At 40.9% G+C, this 22,017-nt stretch overlaps 1 protein-coding gene across 1 annotated transcript in view; it reads right to left on the reverse strand.

Moving 5' to 3' along the window:
- Nucleotides 1-2,272: 2,272 nt before the first annotated feature.
- The window catches only part of klhl5 (kelch-like family member 5), a 39,543-nt gene continuing 19,798 nt past the window's right edge, over nt 2,273-22,017 (reverse strand). Inside the window, exons 3-13 of the mRNA XM_086295819.1 lie at nt 21,135-21,271; nt 19,446-19,642; nt 17,967-18,179; nt 13,165-13,351; nt 12,335-12,559; nt 11,430-11,505; nt 10,803-10,889; nt 9,329-9,403; nt 8,912-9,049; nt 7,451-7,622; nt 2,273-4,713 (exon numbers count right to left, since the gene is read on the reverse strand). Coding sequence (XP_086151945.1) covers nt 4,657-4,713; nt 7,451-7,622; nt 8,912-9,049; nt 9,329-9,403; nt 10,803-10,889; nt 11,430-11,505; nt 12,335-12,559; nt 13,165-13,351; nt 17,967-18,179; nt 19,446-19,642; nt 21,135-21,271 — 1,564 coding nt within the window. The 3' untranslated portion in view covers nt 2,273-4,656. The remainder of the gene's footprint in view (nt 4,714-7,450; nt 7,623-8,911; nt 9,050-9,328; nt 9,404-10,802; nt 10,890-11,429; nt 11,506-12,334; nt 12,560-13,164; nt 13,352-17,966; nt 18,180-19,445; nt 19,643-21,134; nt 21,272-22,017) is intronic.

Genomic DNA, 22,017 nt, shown 5'->3' on the forward strand with positions numbered 1-22,017 from the left:
CATTAAGATGCACTGAAGGGAGCAGCTGTATGATTTTCAAGCAAAATGGTAAAATTAGAGCAGAGAGAGATGAAAAAACGAGCTGATGAAAAATGAATGAAAGTGTTTTTGCCAACGAGACAATGCGAGCAGAGCTTTTATGCAGGATGCGGTGCGTTAATAGAAAGAAAAAAGGAACTGCTGCACTTTACGAAATATAAAGAAAGCAGGTCTATATGACATAGTGAAAGCTGACAGATAATCACTGAAAATGACTTCCTTTATTTCCTTTATTATGTGAACCATTTCAGCTTTCCATCGTTGCAGCTGCGGAGGAAATGAGATTCTCATGGTATTTTTTTTCTGCTCCTTCCTCCTTATTCTTTCACAAAAAAATCCCAAATGAATATGTTTCTGCCCTCCAGGAATCATGCAAGTTTTATGTAGGTGTTACAAGTTGCCCTGAAAAGATACTTTGAAATATCTTTATGTTCTTTTTAAGGTTTTTTTTTTCCCCCCTTCTTTTAAACAAATCTGATCCTGGAGGTTTTTGTCAATCCTGTGGTATTATTTTTTTTCTCCACACTTTCTAGGCATTCAGTGTCTAGCAGAGCACAGGAGCCTAGCAGGAGAGCAGTTCCTTAAATATTCTATTTTTGGCAGGTTAATTGGTACTGAACCTCGGGCTACCCCTGCACGACAATCCTATTTCTCTTTTGCTGTATATGCATTTATTAATACTGATAAAAGATAAAAGGCATTATTACAGCACTACAAGCAATCATGCTACATACAATCTTGAAACTGAGAATCAGTCCTAGACTATACAGTGAGCCCTTATCAAGACCACACAACCAGAATACAGAGCAATCCAAACACAACACATGCAAGATGGAGTCACCCTGTGTGTGTTGGATACTAGGAGGCAGTTTTGGCAGTCGACAGATCCGCGTCAGTAACCACTGAGATCCTCCTAAGGAGCTTTTTATTTTAGTGCATCTCATAATCTTCAGCTGATGATTTTTCTCGCCCCAGTGATCACGGATATGAAAACAGTCAAATTTCAACCCGTGGTGGTTTAAAAGCTCCAAATGCGACAACTGTGACAAAACTGTCACCATGATGTTGACTTGTAAACATCTATGATGAATTTTTAGTCTGCAAATCAATATTCTGACAGTGTTAACACAACAAAGTGCACTCATACACTTTCTTTCTCAAAGCTGCAATTAAAACGTAGGCAAAACAAACACGTGTAAAAATTTACACATCGAGTTTGCCGCAAAGTGATGACACCATTTGTGGATGAAGGATTGCACGAGTGCCAGCACCGTGATGACACCATCAGTAATGAACGCACCTTTTCCCATTTGTTTTCCCCAAAATGAAGAGGAAATTTGCTCTTAATTCACAGTATCTGTCATTTCCTTCTGTTTGTTCCAGCTCTTTATTGAAGCCATATAGTGCTTTTACTGGGCGCCACATAAAGGATTTTATACACACTTTTTATACACACTCACACCAGTCAGTCTCCACAAACTTTAGGGTCTTTACTAGAATTAAAAATACAGTTTTGTGGGTCTCACAAGCGCTTGACTGCACAGCATATCTGCTTTATTCTGCTGCTGCGTTGATGCAGATGTTGACAGATGTAAGTGTTTACCGGTTATTTCCAAGTGTAGGATGCAGAATGAAGCAGACCACTTTGTGTCTCCCTCTTGCTGCTGTCAGGGGAAATAGACTCAGGTGCAGTAAGGCGGCAAGACAAGGTCACCAGCATCATCTCTGAACGCCACCGGGAGTCGTTTGTCAGAAGCACTTATGATTTAAAGCTTCCTCTGCAATAAATATCAGAGTGAATCACTTGCCTACTGGTCACTGTCCTGAGGCTAAAATATCTATAAACTGCCCCCATTCCTCCTCCCTGCACACTTGTTCCACTCTGCCTCGAACAGCTGTGGCGTCTCTGGTTCAGTGTTTAGCTTTTACATTTGAGGAGCTGCACTTAAGACTAATGAGAATCCATATTAACCTCCAGGCACATGAAAATACATTCAGAATTGCACTTCAGCAGCCAAAAACCTGCACAGAAACCTTTGAACTGCATAGGGCCTTGGCTGGAGTCGCACCAATGGGGGTGCTGTTAGAAATAAGAGCCAAATTTACACCACAGTGGCATTTACTGTGAATGTGACAAACGCAAACTGCCAGCTGCAACATCTGTAGCATAAACATGATTAGCTGTTGCTGTTAAAACGCCTCTGTCGAGCAGGGAAAAAGCCACGGGAAGTGGTAAATCACATCTTGACTTTAATGTATAAAAGACCAATGATAGCTACAGCAGCATATATTGTACATACATAATGTATTTTGTAAAAGACGAGCAGCTGTGCAGTTTCCCACAGACCGCTTTTATTACATCGCTTCATCATCTGAATTCATGTTACAAAAAACAAAACACAATAACACACAGCATTTTCAGTGGGAAGTGTATAATATAGACACCGTAATGCAGTAAGACTACATTCAGACTTTATATTTATTTATGTACATAATATACAGTTATAGTTAGATTTGGAATGTGTTTTATGTTATTTTTAACCTCTTGCTGAAATCATACGACACAGTGGAGATGACACACTTCTTCTGCTGTGATCTGAAGAGAATTACTCTAAATAAACACCAGGCAGGTTTGAAGAAGCAAGCGAGGGTGGGGGAGAAAATAGAATAATGCAGCAGTGCATTAGGCTTGAATAAACATCAGCTCGGCAGAGGGGAATTGAGAGCCTTCGCGTCTCCGCTTTTTAGATGTCAAGCTGGCAAATTTGGGCGGCTTTTCAGTCTTCACCGGCTCCTGGGGCGCTTGGCTTTCAGCTGTGTGGTTAAGTGTGTCTTTGTGTGTGTGCAATATGTCCGTGTGTGTTTGTAAAGTGCATCCTGGGGGCTACATTAGCCCTACATCTGTCAGTTCAGAGAGGAAGCCTGTTTTGCCTCTCACTGTCAGGAGTTTCCTTGCTCTGCACTGGACAGACAGACAAACACACACACGCACAACATGACCAATAGGAAACAGACAGGAAATGCACAATTAAGGATGCAGCATGACATTTTTGTGCCGTGTGCCGGTAGGGAATCTGCTGTCAGAACCTTGCATTCCTTACGTTTCCTGACCCACAGTTTGTTCCACAGCATTCATCTGCCCCTCATGTCTTATGTTTTGTCTACAGTAGCATCGAATCCAATAACGCTTTGAACTCGACATCAAACAAAATATCGGCACCGGCTGAATCAACGTTATTAAATTCATGGTCTCATTATATGGTCTGTTGTTCATTTTTCTGGGCCTGAAATTGGGCTCTAAAGCAAAGCGGTGCAAGCAAACGTGTGTGTGTGTGTGTACGTGCGGTGATGAAGTGGGAAAACGGGGATGAAGAGAAAGCAGCAGGGAATTGAAGATGTGGTGAGGGGAAGATTCTCATTTGAGATAAAAATATACTCCTTGCAATTTCTGAGCATCCAACACACACACACACACACACACACACACACACACACACACACACACACACACACACACACACACACACACACACACACACACACACACACACACAGGAAATGAAGAAACCTCTACAGCGGAGGGAAAAAATACGGTAGCTGAACAGACCCTGTCTGTAAATAGCTGACCCTGTGGTCTGGGGGAAATTGAAAACAAAATTTTCCTGCAGGGATCAACAAAGGATCACAGTGTTATCACCATTATCATCTCACACACACACGCACACACACTTCAAACCCAAATATCCTGCTTAATGGACCTAGAGTTGTGCAAAAATGGCAGTTAAAAACAAATAACGAAGTCAAAAGTTGGACAATCTTCTGGCGCAACTTAAAGAAAAATAAAATATTAAAAAGCTGAGATAAACTTCATACCGCAGCATTGCAGAGGCTTCAGATGTGAGCTGATGCAACATGGAAGACATATGCGCAGAAATATTTGATGAAGCATGAAATGTTTTTGCATGAAAATTGTAGTTCCTCACAGAATCGCTGTTCGTGAGGGTGTGCTGATTATGTCAAAAGTCTTTCTTTCATCTGTCGGCGGGTAACGGTGGGAAAAAGCAAGGGGAAGAAGAGCACTTGCCAACTGCAGCATAAAAATAATAGGGACTATCTTAAAATAGCATCAGTACACAGCATCAGATACTGTTTGGAGAAACGAAGAGCGTAACGTGATGAGGCAGTTTTGACAATCTCGCTCTGTCTTCCACCTTTTTACTCAGCACAAATGGGAGCTGAAAGCAGCCGTGTAGATTTAGACGTGCACGTACGGTATGTGTGGGACAGCTGTTCTGTCGAGCTCGGATAAACACTGCAGATTTCCTCTCTGCCATGTGTATTTCTGGCAGTTCACTTCTGTGGCACAAAGTATCGGGACGTGAGAACTTTATCGGAGAGCTACTGACATGTACCTGAACCCTAATCTGCCTAAAATCTGAAGGATTAGTCGGCATTACGCAGAGTAAAATGTGTCTTTGCTGAAGAGTGTTCGCAAACAGTTTCCTGGTGTGGCCGGAAAGACCTCTCGGTGTCCCCAGCAGTGTCGGCGGTGGCAAAGAGGAGGGTCTGCGAGCCATATGGTGAACAGTCTGCCATCTACTATGTGAGGTTGTGCTTTCACAGTCTGACAGCCACCACGCACGCGCCTGCCCTGCCCAGACACAGAGGTGCTACCTGCAAAGATAACAGGACAAACATGAGGAACACAGTCAGAGATGTGGATTGTTTATATAACTGAAAATTACTATTAAACTACTGACTTGCATTGTTTCATAGTTTTGAAAACGTTGAATGTAAAGACTGCAAATTTGGATACGGCTATATTTTTAAATGGTCTGCAGCTCACTTGAGCAATTATTTAATTTCATTTTAGTCTTTTGGGGGAACAAATTTATTGATTTTGGCTCAATAAAAAAAAAACAGTTTTGAGTACAAATGCTGTAAATAAATCTACAGCAGAATATCTGCCCCGTGCCCGAGGGTATTTTAGTGATCCAAAATAATGGGAAATAGACTGATTCTTATACAGCAATCTACTTACTCAAAGAGCAATTTTTTTAACAAGTGATTTTTATCTAACATTCACACACACAATCACACTCCAATCAATGCATCGGGACTTTGGGTTCTGATTGTAGGGGTCAGTATTTTGCTCAAGGATATTTTGGCATGCAGGCTGGAGCAGCCAGGAATCCAACCGCCAACCTTCAAACTTTACCACCCAAAACACGAGTCAATACCAGAAAAAAACAAAAAACTAACTAGAAACATGACTCTATGGGAATGATAATATCCTGTTTGACTTAAAAGTTTATAAGCACCTTGTTAACATATACAGATGGATAGCACACACGTGCTGATACACAGACGCGCACTCTCTTGACTACGCCGAATTTACTAATGAAGACTACTTGATATAATTTAAAGCTTGAGAAAAAAAAAAAGCTAAACAGAATTGAAATGACTTTGTTGGCTGCTTTAGGTGTGCTATTCTCCACAGTCTGGATCTATTAGGTGGTGATGGATGATCTCAGTGGCAGCCAATTTCAGTTTTACTATCAAACCTCATCCAGAGCTTACTTTTAAGATGCTTCAGCTGCAGTCTCTGCTGCCTCTGCAAGCCTCTTTGCAACCTACGGTGTCCCTATCGTGCTATTTTTGACTTGACTTGTGTGTATAGCTGTGCTCAGAAGTTTACGTACACTCATGGCCACGATAATTTTGGGCTATTTCGTTATTTCTTTCTGTTTTTGTTCCAGGGTGCAATGATTGTATAGCATACATCTTTAATGACTTTAAAAAACACTCAGGCCAGTGATGTGTGTACGTAAACTTTTGACCAGAACTGTAAATGCACCGAATGGGAGGGAGATCCCAGAATAGAGTGATGCTGCCAAACAAAAACTGACTGCAGATGGAAATAACCCATCATAGTTATTTGGAGTAAACGGGTCCTGAAAGTGAACGGAAGGAAATGGGTTATTATGTGACTGCAGGGAATGCATGCTGTTGATATCAACAGTGAGCCCAGCAGGGAGCAGAAAGTGACGATGATAACCGAGTGGTGGAGGTGGTGTTTTAAAGAGCATCAGTAAGTGGTGACAGCACAGTTTCAGGGGAACACAGTGAAGCTGTAACTGCAGCAGCAGACATGAGTCAACCACCTGAACCAGCTGACAGGTTTTTATGCCGAAATGCCAAGGTAATTTCTTCTAATATCATTTTGAACAAACGGACTCATTTCCCCATAATTTATAATAATAAAAAAAGAGGAACAAAGAGAAGGCATCAGTGCTTATGTTTGACATCACTGTTACTGCACAGACAAACCATGCTGAGCCTCCTTTTAGCACCTATATTACTCGATTTGGCATTATTGAGACTGACAGATTTGTGCCAAAGCCAAGAGTGGAAGTGATGCCACTAGGATGGCACTGACAATACACCAACTGATTTGTTTGTTTAAGTCTCTGACAGTAGATACAGGACATATTTAATGGTCTCAGCATTTCTTCTCTCATCTGAGTTTGTCCTCGTCCCTCCCTGCCAGTCTGAGCAGTTCAATGCATTCTGCTTCCTTCCTCCCACACCTCTCTTGTTCTCAGCATGGTGCCTGTCTCTAAAACGGCAAATTTTAACAGAAAAATCTGCCAACCAAAGTTGGAAATCCTCTGAGCCTACGTGGGAGATGGGGTATAAACTGAAGAGTGGCAGAGACTCCTGAAAGCCGCTGAATGAGATCACTCAACTTTGAGCGGCAATATCCAGCGGCAAGGACAATATTAGCAGGAGGAAAACACACATTTACATAACAATGAAAACATGCCAAGATACATCGGAGAGGAGCTGTGGGAAGGTCAAACTGTGACTGAATGTTTATACATTTCATCTACTGATTGTACATTTGTGTTTTACTACACGTTTTTTACTGAACTGCAATCAGTGTGTGTGTGTTCATACCTGGATGCCCTCTCTGGATACTCTCAAGCTTTACTTGGTTCACATTTTGTCATACTTTCAGTCTTATTCCAAACTGAATTAAATTAAATTTTCAAATTCCAAAAAAATCACATGTACAGAAGTATTCACAGCCTTTGCAATGACACTCCAAACTGAGCTCAGGTGCATCCTGTTTCCACTGGTCATCGGTCAGATGCTTCTACAGCATGACTGGAGTCCACTTTGGGAAATTCAGTTGATTGGACATGATTTGGAAATGCACACACCTGTCTATATAAGGTCAAATAGTTGACAGTGTCAGAGCACAGACCAGGCTAATGGTCCATGGACCTCTGAGACAGGAACATGACAAAATGTGGAACAAGTGAAGTGCTGTGAATACACAAAATGCAGTGAATGAGGTTAAAGAGACACAGATTTGCTGCGCTGTGCACGTGTCTGCATACAGTACCTGTTTCCACTCGTTTGTCTGAGGGTCGTAAGCTTCCACAGTATTGAGATACACCTGGCCGTCATACCCGCCCACAGCGTACAGACGATCACCAAGGAGACAAACACCTACGGCATCTCTGCTGATGCTCATGGGAGCCACAGCTGTCCACACATCTGTCTGAGGGTCATACCTGCACATAGGAGTTCACACTGTAGTTCAGTGGTTTGAAGTTGGCGTGAGATGATGTTCATTAGCTCAGCTTAACATGAATACTGGAAGTAAAGGAAAACAGGCTATTCAAAAATAAATACCTAATTTTCACCCCTCACTTTGTGCCATCTCATTTGTTTAATTTCACAAAACAGAAATGACAGGATCTTGCTTCAGTCACATGCTGTGACCACTTCTTAGCAAAACAGCTGGACACAGTAACTTCACAGATTTGTTTCATCACTGTATGACACTAACACACCTTTACAGAGATCTCTGCTCACCAGCCAAATCTGGAATAAAGTGTGGGTAGGTATAAACAAGTCAATAAAATAGTGACGTTAGTCTCACCAAAATCACAAACTGTGTTCTTACAGCAGCTACATGTACCTAATTAAATGTATGTGTAGGATTTCATCAGCTGTAGATCTGCTCGCCTGTATTTTTTCAAACTTTGGACGTAACCAGGAAAACTATTTTCCTTGTTTTGCAACATGTGCGCAAAGCTAAGCAGATAAAAAAATGACTTCAACTAAATATTTCACAGGGAATTTTTCAACCTATCAAATAAGCCCATTTTTCAAGGTGTTCAACTATTCCTGTGAAATACAATATATACAGAATTAATGTAAATGTAAAAATAACATAAAAATTATTATACATTATATATATACACATATACACATATATACACATATACACATATATACACACACATACACACACACACACACACACACACACACACATACATACATACATACATACATATATATATATATATATATATATACACACATATATCCAATAATTGAAATCAGCACGTTTCTACGATTTTACAACCAAAACTGTTAAAAACAATCAAACACTGTGGTAGAAAAGTCAAGAACACAAATCTTTGTTGTGATTTCTTTATCACACTTGCTTTCCCACTACCAAAGTCCAGTTCATTTGTTCATGTAAGCAGCTGCATCTTTGTCCTTGAGCAGAGATTCAAATGTCCTTTCTTACTGATGCGCTGACAGTAGTCTTACACTCAATTATAATACACACAATACTAAATCAAGGTCAAATCCTGCTCCCATTTAGTATCTTCATTAGCAAGATTAATGAGTAATAATTCTGCACATTGCAATGAGGATTCAAAAGACACTAAAATCTTTCCATTAATTTTACAAACGCTGCCACTGTATGACAGACACATTATAAGCACCACAATACTTTAGCATATTTCAAATCAAGCAAACACATTCATAAATGTGGACTCACCTTTCCACACAATCACTTAACCGAGATGCCAGGGATGACGCCGGAGCATCGTGGCCTCCGATGGCGTACAGGAACCCGTGCCACGTGGCCACGCCCACACCTCCACGCCTTTTAGCCATAGGGGCACAACCACTCCACCTAAAAATGAAGAATACAGTTAGAAAAAAAGGAGAGGGAAACATATTGTTTGAAAATTACTTTACTCTTTCCAGTCCTTCCAGTAGACCTTAATCAAAGTACATGACAAGCTTTTTTCAGTGTTGTCTGTTCTAACATCCTGTGAGGGTTACTAGTCTCCTTTGATCTGTGGGTAAATAACCTAACAGGAAGAAGCGCTTCACTAGAGGAACATGTAGACAGGAAACAAAATAGGAGACAGCAATTAGTTGCTGACAGATGAAGTCCCCGGTCTCTGACCTGTTGGTGTGGGGGTCGAAACACTCCACTGAACGCAGGCAGGATGAGCCGTCACGACCTCCTACTGCATACAATCTGAGGAAGAGGGAAGATGGTGTTATCCCTCTGAACATTTCTGGACCCTGGAAGTCCCTTTTCAATTTAGTGACACTGAAGCAGATGGTACAAGGTGGAAGACAGGCATATGTGTGTGTCTGTGTGTGTAGCTTGTGAAGGTTTTTTTGAGGGCAAAATGAGGTGGGAAAAATCAATCAGCCATCACTCTTGGTGCAACACAACCCTGAGCAGTCAGTCTGTGTGTGTGTCCTTGTGTGTGTGTGTGTGTGTGTGTCCATGGATGTGAAGTTGGGACGGTAAAGAAAAAAATGAAACGGGGCCAGTCAAGCAAGTAATAAGTTCCATCAGGCAAAGCGCTCTGAGAGTACACAGCACATACAGTACATGACACACTCACCAAAGCACACAGCAATGCTCACACACACACTAACACACACACACACAAAACTGCTGGGCAAGGTTAGCCGTTGCTTCTGTATTAATTAGCATCTATAAAGCATTTCACTGTCTCTGAGGCCCTGAATAATAAAAACAACATGCAATATTTGATTCTAATAACTTCCAATTCTTTGGCCAGCGAGGCACTAAAAGCCCTAAAGCCTTATTAAATCCAGCTATTTAAATAAATGTTCGTCTGTGTGTGCATGTGTGTGAATGAATATTGTTATGCTTTCCATTACTGCCTCACGTGTCTTACAGAAGAAGGTGGGAAGTGACAGTAGTATAAACGTAACACTTTTATCTTCCAAACAAAGAGCGAGATTGTGAAGGTTTCAGGTCTCACGTTTCTCAAATGACAAAATATTTACAAAATCTTCTCTTTATGCCACACGTATCAAGTCACATCTTGCATAAAATTATTTTTTATTTGATTTTTGAGAGAAATATCAGCAGCTGGTAACACTGGCTTCAAGCTTAGCTGGCAGATACTTTTGCTTAAAGTCATTCAAATAAATATAGAATATCACATTTTAACCCCCCTGGCACCTGCACTATGATTCATTTGTAGTATCTTGTCTGTATTGGTATTATTTAACTTTGAAATATGTAATTTAATGCTGCACTTTGAGCATCCTAGTTTATTTTTTTATATTTACATTTATATTTCAATTGAGGTTGCATTCTGCTACTTCCAAATGTCCACAGCAACATATCAGGGGCAACAAACATTGCGTTTGTGATGTTGATGCCTTTTGGAGCCCTTTAAACTTGAATTAACTAACAAATTATATGGCTCGCTATGTGTAACAGATGCAAAATGCTAATTCCAAAACCAAAACGTCTACACTCCATAACAAACGGCCAAAGCTGTGTTTTGTGCTAAAACAGATGCGCTAATATTGAATGCACTTAATATAACTTAGAACAAGCAAATCTGAGTAACTTTTTACCTGAGGGGAACTGTGAGATCACTTACTTGCCATTGAGAACAGCTACTCCCACTGTGCTTCTAGGTGTAACCATGCTTGCAACAAAGCTCCACTGGCGTCCTTGAGGGTCCCACCTGACAGACACAGTGTAATTTCTCAATCCTGCTCAAGGCACAGCATAAAAACCTGTATCTCTAAGGTCTCAGTCACACAGGCTAGAGACCGGTCAGCAACTCCCTGGCAACCTCCAGTCACTAGGGAAAAATGTGTGAGTGGGGCTTTAGCAATCATTTCACAGCAGCTGCCATCAAACTCAAACAACCCTCACTAACTGCTCAGGAAACGTCCATTTTTTCCTCGTGACCAGTGGTTGCAACCCAGTGTGACCTAGGCCTTACCAATAATGAAATATGTAATGTTTAAGAAGGGAATCAAAATATCTGTCAACAGTAAAATGTCATTTTAAAGAGAGACAGCCGTTTCTCCACAGAAAAACAGTATAAAAAAAGCAGGGATATGAACAGCAAAACCTGGTCATACAAACCCAAGTTTACCCATATGACTAACTACCAGACAAAGTAAGTGACACTATTTAATAATTTGGATGAATTGACCCTTTAAAAAGCTGGGTTGATATCACAGAAAAAAAACAGCAGTGTGAAGTTATTTTGCACCTTTCCACTGTACTGAGGTAACTCCAGCCATCGTGTCCTCCTACTGCATACATGGGTCCCTCTAGAACAGCCACACCTGCAGAAGATAAACACACGTACTATTAAATCATGAAAACTTCTCAAAACCAAATCAGCCAGGATAAGCAAAGCATCACACATATAAAGCATCATACTTTTAGGACAAGAGGTGTTAGTTTTTATGTGTGTGTGCAACTACACCCAGGGCATTAGGCATGTAGAGTTAGCAGCATGTTGACACCTCTGTACTTCAGGGATTTATCTGCCTAAACATCTGTGCTGCCAGATGTGTTTGAAAACCCACCACGGTTCACACACTTGCACACTTTCGTAAACACAATAAAACAGCACAGCACGCCTTATCAAATGTTGTTATAGTAATAGCAGGACACTGCTGCGAGTGGGGAGATGCCTTTCAAATGAGAAACATGGGCTCAAACCAGCCTGCTGAAGTGTTCTTGAGCCGTGGCACCGAATCTGCTGATCCGCTGCAGTTGAGTTGCTCTTTTTTGTCACTTTATTGCGTTAGGAAGCAAGTGTAAGGACAACGTTTGAAGGATTGAATCCAATTTCATAACCAAATATTTTTTTTCTTCAAAACTTTACTTTTATATCACAGTGCTTAATATCTTTGGGACACAGTTTATCCACAATGGAGCAGGGTGTGTCTGTAAGGTGCATCTAAGCTTCTGTTTTGATCAAAATTTGTAAGGTAAAGTCCAGTTTATAGAACAGCACAAAGTGAAGACATGCAGGAGTGTATCGAAGGCAACTAAATTTGAGATAAAGTATAAATACAGCCCAAACAGGACACCTACCTTCTTGACTCAAAATTCAAAATCTAAAGCAAAAAGAAAAGAAAATATAAGTTGTCAAACTGCCCTCACCTAGGCCATGCCTGTGTGTGGACATGGGGGGCATGACGCTCCAGGTTTTGCTGTGTGGGTTGTAACACTCCACAGTGTTGAGTGTCTTGAGTCCGTCTCGCCCTCCAACTACGTAGAGACGCCCGTCGAGGACTGCTACACCAAACTGTAGTCTCCGTCCACTCATGGTGGCAACTTGCCTCCAGGCGTCTCGACGTAAACAATACTGCTCAATAGTCGTGGCACCTGAAAAAAAAAAAAAAAAAAAAAGAAAGAAGAAGAAGTACGTGCTATTAATTCTGAAACTCTCTAAACTGTACTTTTTCACACTTTGTCCTTTTATGCATTAAAAAAACAATTCAAACTTGCACCTTCTTGATAACGCCTTCTCACAGTTGTAGGATAGTGTTAAACCTGTTGACACTGATGCTCAATATTTCATTTAAAGGTAGAACTAAAGGAGCTGCTCATTAATGTGGAATCTGTTAAGCTATTAAGGTGAACCTATTATGCTTGTCCTTACTTCCTGTAGAACCGACTCGGTTCCTCACACTACACATGCGGTCAGCAAATGTACAAGTAATTCCTTTAAGCAAAAAAACCCTTCAGATTACCCTAAACAGCCTGTTTAGTGAAGGAATACCCTTAATATGGTAATGTCAGCTGTGGCTGTGAGCAGAGATGCCCCATCTATTGAAATCTTCTGTTTGTAATGGGCATCAATCAGAACAAAGCTTTTCTAAATGGAAGTTACCGACTCTCAGTTTGTAGCATTTGTCACAGTTTAACTGTAAGCTCAGTCCTCCTCTACCACAGCATCACCTGTGTCTGGATGTGAGATGCTGTTGTACCTTTCGTAGCATCCATGCCACCCACAGCGAACATGGCCCCTACGGTGGCCTTGCGAGGCCGAGTGCGGGGGCTCTGAAGCAGGGGCCGACGCTGGGGTAAAAGGTGATACTTCATCCCCTCCATCAGGAGGCGTTGGCACTCTACACTCTCCCGGAGGAGAGGGTTGCTCTCAAGGTCCGCTAGGAACTACAGACACATGCAAAAAAGAAATGAGAAAAAAAAGCAAAGGCATCAACACGCAGAATCATGTGACAGCTGCAGCTGGAATATATGGAGGGCACACGCATGTGCTACATCAGTATGGGTGTAGGGACATGTTGGCTGCGATGTTATCGCTGATTGAAGAGGTTCAAGAGCCGAAAGAAGGCTGCTCTCTCTCATTGAGAGATTAGATGAGATCAGACCAACAACCATTAATGCGCTCTCGCACACGAGACCACGCACACACTGATCATCTGACACACTAGAGAACTAATCTGCCCTCAACATCTCATCAGCTCTCCACACCCTATAACCTCATCTACAATCACACACACACGTGCGCAAAGACAGACACACAAATACCCAGGGGCTGCAGCAATCCACAGCCTGTTCCTGAAAACACATCCTGAGGAAACTGCTGCCTGTGAGAGGCATGGTAGTGAGAATCAAGTTTTCCCTGAAGCATGGGGGGAAATACATGATTTACATTTAGATAGGTTTGTGTTTGTGTGTTTGTGTGAATTTCGAAGTCATTTTAGGTTAGACTTTGAGAATGCCTGCATCTCTGTTTTTGTCCCGCATGTTCAGACAGTCACTTAGATTCAATCACAGAGAGCAGGTATAATGGAAGAACTAGAAGATAAATAAAAAAGAAGAGGAAAGCGATTATTATTTTTACCCTCTCATTTATTTTCTGTGTTCTCCTCCATAATTCCCACCAACACAAATAACATTCAGCTCAAATAATTCAACTTGGTCACTGAATATAAAATCAATTTCCCCCCCGCCAGACGTGGAGAGCGTAAAGCAGGCATGGTAAATGGATAAGCAGCTTACACACCAGGGTGAACCCACACTTCTACTGCGTACAATCACTGAGGGACAAATTACGGCGAACCCTATTTGCGCATTCATTCATGTGCATGTGTGTTAAAAAAACGGACAGATCGAAAAAAAATAGTGTTTGTCCTCTCCGGTGGTATTTATACATCTCTCTGTGAAGGACTGAATGTGGAGGATGAGATAAGACAGCTTGCTGCAGGCGTCCCACCTTGTCCTCTCCGTCCTCTCTTTACCTCACAGTGGGCAGAGAGAAACTTGTGTTATCTTCTCTGTTTCAGCTCACGCTTGAGAGAGAGAGAGGGGCAGCATGGGCTCTGTCTTCTTCTAAAAAAAAAAAAAAGGCACACTCTCATACACACATCTTCCAGCTACACACATTTTTTATTCCTTATGCGTGTCCCTGTTGCTGGATGTGCTCTTGCTCTAGCTGTCCTCTCCATCTTGACTTTTTGTGAACACCATACCACTGCACAAATTCCCACAAAACACAACTTACAAACAATACTGCTATGCAAATAATTTAATATACAATTTTAATCATTTCAGATTTAATGTTGTCCTTTGAGGCAGTTCACTGGTTTTAGGCCTGACTGTAATATCTCAGGAACTACTGGGCGTACAGCCATGACATTTTTTCCACATACAGTCATGGTAGCCACAGTCTCTTTCATTTTAGCGCCATCATTTTAGCTGTATATTTACTTTTTCCAATACTTGTACCATATCTTGTATTTAGCACTAAAAAATACAAGAAATGAACTCATTCAGTGCTAAAAAAAAAAAAAATGCTGGCATCCTCACGTATTAAAGTGAAAATCTAAGTGGTAAGTAAACATTATACCTGTGAAATAAACTAGCATATTAGCACTGTCGTATTAGATTTACAACATTTGTTTTTTTAGCATTGTGTTGTTGGAAGGCGGGCTTTTAAATATATAATACATCTCGATTCAGGTTTGCAGTAATCCATATTCTTATAAACATATTAAGAGCCAAGGCACACCATAATAAATATAATAGCATCTTTTCACTAGTGCTCTGACCTTGTAGTGTTGTTAAAAATTAAAAAACAAAACAAGGGGAAGTGTTTTACTGAATTTCCATGACAGAAAAATAAAATCTCATTTTAATTCTTCTCCCTGGTCTACACTGCCAATTTTGCTTCCTGAGATATCACATAGAGAAACTTACATTTATATTTTTTTCTCCAGATTTCAAGCAGCAAGCTGTGCCTGTCTTGGGAGAAGACTTTGCACTATTTTTGGTAGGCTGCATTGGTTTTTGCCATTACTTTACTATTACTGAAATAAACTGGCTGTGGCTGTGTTCATTAATTTACTCAACTGTTGTCAGATCATCTGAAGAGCTTTGCAGTCTAATTTTTTCTATAATCGTGGCTTCACAGTAAGGTGCTGGGGTCGTTATGGCTCAGGATATAGAGCAGGTCATCTACCAATCAGAAGGCTAGTAGTTCAATCACAGTCAGACACTGGACAAGATACTGAACCCTGAGTCACTCCTGACACATTCGTCAGGGTGTGAATGTTAGAGAGAAGAATTACAGAAAGAAAATGATGCTTTGCTGGCAGCACTGTACAAACTAATAAGAATTAAAACCCAACAAAGAAGTCAAATAGGCTCGCAAACGGTCATATCCAGAGCAAACTAATCTTGGTTCACTAATCTGACCCAAAAAATAGGACTAACAGTTCTTATAAAAACGTGCCTGGAATATGTTAATTTATCACCATGAGGATAATTTGGGTGAAGGCCTATTAAGTGATCATCATGTGCAAGTTTTATTAAATTCTGACAAATAGTGTAGAAGGATTACCAATTCTTGTGAACTGTGTCCAAGTGGCTGCACATCATCATTTAGCAAGACGCTTACTTCTGCTTTTCTGCATACCTCATACATACAGGTTAAGTTCATTGAAAGGTCATATAGTATGGCTGGAAACAAACGCATACATGTCGTGCAGTTGAGTGTCTTGTGTTCCAGCGGGGTTTGTGCCTAGATAAACCCAACAGATGAAGACACCCACGTAGGCTTCAGCTGCCAACATGCTCCATCAGACCTGCTTGTCGGTTGTCATCCTGCCTAAAAGCGCTAAATTTCCACTGGTCACAGATATTGTACAAGCTGTCATACAGCTGTTTGGTGTGTACCGTCAGGCTGATGCACTTCTGAGGAGATTAGATGAAGAATATATATGTGAATGTGTATGAGTGGGAACAGGGATTGGGAATTAAAACATTTCATCTGGTGAATTGACATCCTCTTGATGAATAATAACATGGTGGCCTAGATAGAGAGCTAACTAATTGGCTGATGAATATTGATCGGTTGTCTGTGTGAGGTTTATGTTTCACTCTATTGGCATTTCACAGCTCGTGAGGATCCTGAATGCTGGCTTATTTGTCATTTTGTCATGGTGGCGGTGGGGGAGGAGCTGTCACACATGATACACTGTTAAAGGTAAAAATCAACCCTTGGCTCTGTGCCTCTTTTGCTTTCAGTCTCTCTGCTCTGTTGCCACTCTGCTGCTTTACCCCTCTGCCATCCATCTTCTTCCCTGGTTACATGTTACAGCTACTTGTGATTTCAGCTGACCGGGGCGAAGCCATATATCTGAGCTGTTCATGCTATAAAGTGCCAAAGAACAAAAACAGGGCGATGTATAGATGCTGACAGAGATAATGGAAAGACCTGAGGGGGGACAGAGGGAAATTGTTGATAAGGGAGATGAAGAGAACAGATAATTTAGCTGCAGTTACGAGAGATATCACAGTTAATTAAGGTTTTAAAAAGTGTGTGTCTGATTATGCCTGTAGCCCTGGGCAGTAAGTGAAGTTCTGCTTAGCATAAAAACTTCTGACCATTACAGTATAAGTCAGATACCTGCCACACATACTAGACAGCACATAGAGCTATGACACACCTGACAGAGTAATGGTTATGGTCCCCAGCTGTCTGAAGAGGACAGTGAGACAGAGAGACAGGTTATAACCAAGAGGCCCGAGAGGAGAGAAAAAAAGGACGAGTTAAATTTGGCCAGCACACCGTCAGGGGGGAGACAGATGCACACTCCAACCGTGTACTTTGCTGTTACACATATGAGGACATAAGCATCTTTGACATCTCCCAAAATAAAATCAATAAAATATTCATGCAGTTCTAGCTTTGAAAAGCAAAGACTAATGCAGCACGCTGAGTGAAATGGTCAACAACACAATATAAACACAATGTGCTCTTTGTTAGCTAACAGCGATTAATATATTTTTATTCGAAGAAACCCATGAAGCGCCGCACATCGAGACATGTCGTGTTCACGGCTAAATCTGGTTGACCAGTTGTTAGCCTTTAAACAGACACGTCTAATTGTCTGTGTATGTCTAAATTTGATTCGAAAGCAAAATGTATTTTTTTAACTATAAAATTCATGTTTACCCATTGAGCAATTTTCTTTTGTTTGGAGATCTAAAAGGTCTAAATTTTGTTAGGAAACGCTTGTGATCAAACAGTAACACATCTAATCAAAGTACACAGAGCAGCATTATCCGATGTTTACGCCTTTGATAAGCTTATGCAATGTTAAGTTTATTCCCTTTCAGAGCTGCCGGGTCTACTTATTAATGCAACTCTGATAATTAATTGAATTTTCACCAGGATCTCTGTATTGTGCATCTGTTTGTTAAATCTTACCATTTTAATTTTCTTGGTAACCAGTGACATTTACCTCTTTGACGCTCTCACCTGTGGTTGCAGCAGCGGGAGTCTGATATGAGCCAGCAGCTGGGGTAGGTGGCGTTGTCGAGTGGAAGCGTCATGACGGACCCAGGTTAGTAAAGACGTAACCACGGTTTCCTCATCCGGCACGTTAATCTCATCAGATGTGAGGAGCCTTTCCATCTCCTCCACTGGTAGTAGGAGGAACTCCTGGCCTCCAACCACCTCCAGAAAGTGCTCCTGGGGGTGCAAAGAAGGTTAGAGTAAAACTGAAGGATGGATGAGATGGACTGGAAGAGAAAGACAGAAGTGGGGGGGAGGGGGTTAGAATAGATGAATAATGCATTGCAAAAAAAAAGAAAAAGAAGAAGAACAGCAGAGAGGATTTGAGAGGAGAGAGAAAAGGGATTAAGGGTTTGAAGAATACAAGTGGAGGGAGGAAAAAAGAGGAGGAAATTACAGCTTGAGAAAGGTCAGATAAAAATTGAGAGGAAAAGCTGCAAAAGGGGATCTGGATGAGAAAATATGAGATCTATTGAGTCACAAGACGGGAAGAGATGATGTGACAAAAATTAATGAGTGTAATCGGTTAATCTGACAGTTATTTGCTAAATGAACTGATTAATTGCTTAGTCTATTTGCAGCTCCTTAAATTGCAGATTTCCCTGCGTGTTTTTGTCAAACAGTCCAACAAGCTACAGCTGATCACAATCTTGTGAAAGCTTATTTCTCATTAGATGTAAAAAAACAAAACAAAAAACTCTCAACATATTTCTACCATCTGTAAAATTAAAAGAAAAAACAGAGAAAAAAATGTGACCTGAATAAAAAGGTAGGAATCTAAGCAGTGTCGAAGTCATTCTTGTTTAGCTCTTACACAAAGACTGCAATAATCCTGTAAGCTTTGTGAGTCTGAACGTGTGTTTGAGAGTGAATTACAGACACTGACAGTCACACCCAAAGAAAGCCACCTTTATGACATAATTACCCGAGATTAAACCTTAACAATAATCCACTTACAGAGAACTGGAGAGAAAAAGAGAGGAACAGTACTACAGACAGAGACAGACACGCAGAGTGACGCTGGATGAAAAATGAGGCATGTAAAAAAAAAACACCACACAAAAAAACAAGAGAACAAGAAAAAGAATAATCAAGTCGATGAAGGAGCTATTTCACCGTCACCATAGCAACTCTGTGCAGAAAAACAGCCATTGTGGCAATAATGATTGTGGTGCTGTGTGAATGAGGAGCCAATTTGTTACCAAGAATAAGATGAAGGCTGGGGGTGACTGGAGTCTTACTGAATAAAGCTGTACTGAGGTTAAAGGTGAAAGAATCCTCTTAATTGTTTTTACATGTCACTGTTAAAGACTTGCAATCTACCTAGATCTGCAACATCATTTCTAGCACTGCGTTTCCCAAAGCAGTCTTTTCATTCATTTTCGTGTGGTGATTCTACAAGCAGGGGAGGTATACAAAGATGTGAACTGGCTTTGTACCCACCATGGTGTAGGCGTGAGCAGCCCGATGCAGGTCATGGCAGCCCTGAGCATCAGCATAGGAGCGGATGCCGAGACAGTTGGATGGGTGGAGCTGCTTCATGAGGAAGGAACAGCAAGCCTGAACTACAGATGACAACTGCAGCAGGCAGGAGGCTGACAACAGAGACTCAATGGTGTCTTCCCTCAACTCAAGACGGCCTGGATGACATGAAGGGAAGAGCAGAGGAGCAAGATGGTGAAGAAAGAGAATTTAAAACGTCATAAAAACATGGAAATAATGAGACTTAATGTTATTTAAGAGATCTGCAGTACTGCAACAAGATCACGTGTGTTCATCTTTTTAAAAAGAGAATAATCATTAAATATTTAGTTAACATAGAAAATGTAAAGGCAGCTAGAAAAGACTTCCTGGAGGTCTTAGCCATTAATAGATGTTGAGCTCACAGTAATGTTGGTGCTTGTTTGCATAATTTAGATCTTGCAGAGTACTGTACAGGACCTGGTCTGTTAATCCTAGCATGTCTTCATACTCTCTGTAATGGAGTATACAACGGACTAACCACACAGTTTACTTTTGCATTTTGCATGTATATTTTGTATATTGTATTGATGCATTCATATTTGTATATACTGATGCTGGAGCACAATTTCTAGATGGTGATGAGATGATGATCATTTCCACCCCCCAAAAGGAGGATAAGCCACAGAAGGTCATTGCTGAAAAGACTGGCTACTCAAGAGTACTGAGAGGAAAGGTGTGGAATGAAGAGGTGCACAAGCAACAGGGATGAGTGCAGTTTGAGGAGAGAAAAGTTGATTGAAGAACTTTGAACAGCTTCACAAGGAGTGGACTGAAGCTAGTGTCAATGCATCAGGATGCACCGCACACTGAAGTCTTGAGAAGACTGCAGCAACTGTCTGCAGCATTTCTAATGTGAAGGCACCACAGCCCTCTACGAGGAGGTTTTAGAGCACTTCAAGCATCCATCTGCTGACAGGCTTTATGGAGATGCTGTTTTCCTTTTCCTGCAGGACTCCGAATCTGCCAACAGTGCCAAAACTACTACCAAACTATGAACTATGAAGAATGTACACACAGCGTTCAGATCATCTTCATCTAGACAACAGGTTGTATGTACTGAACTAGAGATAATGAATATTTACTGGAAGTGAAATATTCTAAGAATACTGGGTGTTATGAGATCTATCATCAAAAATAAAAGCAGAGTACTGCAGTATAAATATATAAATAGAGAATTTGGTGCATTTGTCGACAATTTAATGTTTTTTTAAAAATGAAAAAAGAAGTGGCCATGTATCCGTAAAGAGTAACGTGAACATAGAGTTAAGTGATAAAAGCTGATGTCAATGCCCACCCACATCCGCTAATGGCACAGCAGCATATTTGCAAATTTCTATGCTTTTGCCTCTGCAAGCCACTTTGCAACCCGCTTCCAGTCCAGCTCCTCCTTCTTATGGTATGTAACTGAACTGATGGCATGCATGCTGTCACTGATGTCTGTTCTGTTCTATGCTGTAGGTTTGTCTTGCTGCTATTCAGTGCATGCACATGGAAGAGAACCACACAGCCAAGCACTATTTACTACAGAGAAGAAAAAAAAACAATAATTCCTTCTTAAAGATCATCCTGTTTTTCTAAAAAGAAAAAGGGAAGTTGACCACTATATACCTGTGTATGCATATTGCACCAGGACCCACAATGCATCAGGGTCTACACCCTCCATCTTCACCTCGTCCTGCTTGGCTTCCCGCACATCACTGGTGAACATTGCAGCAAAGTAGTCAGACACAGATGAGAGGACAAGCCTGTGAGGAGAGAGTGTCAGGGATCAGCCACAGAAGACGGATGGCTGTAATGGAGCAACAGAAAAAGTTCACTTTGACCTCGCTGACAGGATTGGGTCAGAACACAGATCAGAAAAGAGAAAGAAGAGGCACAACAAAACCATCTGAAGAATGAAACAGGAGGAGAAACCTTAAGGAATAAAAATAAATAAAGCTTGTTGCATTGTCAAACAGCATATGCCTTTGGTTAAAAACAATCCCCTCAACTTTCTGAAACTACCAATCTGATATTAACATACAGCCACAGTAAAAGCCTAAATGTCCCAATCGACTGATTTGTCTCTTTTAACCTCTTTACGTTAAGTGTTAAAGTGTACAGGAATAAGGAAATTGGTCAGACTTCAGCACCAGGTGAGATTTCTGCAGCAGTTAGGAATGTAAAGGTCTCATTATATAATCTCCTTTTAAAAATGAAGGTCGCTGAAAGACCTTTATATTAGAGATGGAAAAAAATGAGTTAGAAACCAGTGTGTGCAGAAAATGGTAAAGAAAAAAAAGTAATTATTTCATCAGTAGAGATTAAAAAAGACACCTAGTGTCCCCTGACCTTCAGTGTAAAAACATACTTTATCAACCATCCATTTAAAAAAACAAATGATGCAGAGCCTGAGATCTTTAAAGAAACATAAATGCTATTTCAACAACATTCAGCCAGATTTCTGTCTAAGAAAGAAGAGATGGCAGCTACAACTTTTCAAAGAAATACA

Source organism: Aulonocara sp. 'chitande type north' Nkhata Bay, linkage group LG6 (genome assembly GCF_057382095.1).
Source record: "Aulonocara sp. 'chitande type north' Nkhata Bay isolate Kocher_YH1m ecotype deep benthic linkage group LG6, A_spYH_male_GT1.1, whole genome shotgun sequence".
NCBI classification, from domain to species: domain Eukaryota; kingdom Metazoa; phylum Chordata; class Actinopteri; order Cichliformes; family Cichlidae; genus Aulonocara; species Aulonocara sp. 'chitande type north' Nkhata Bay.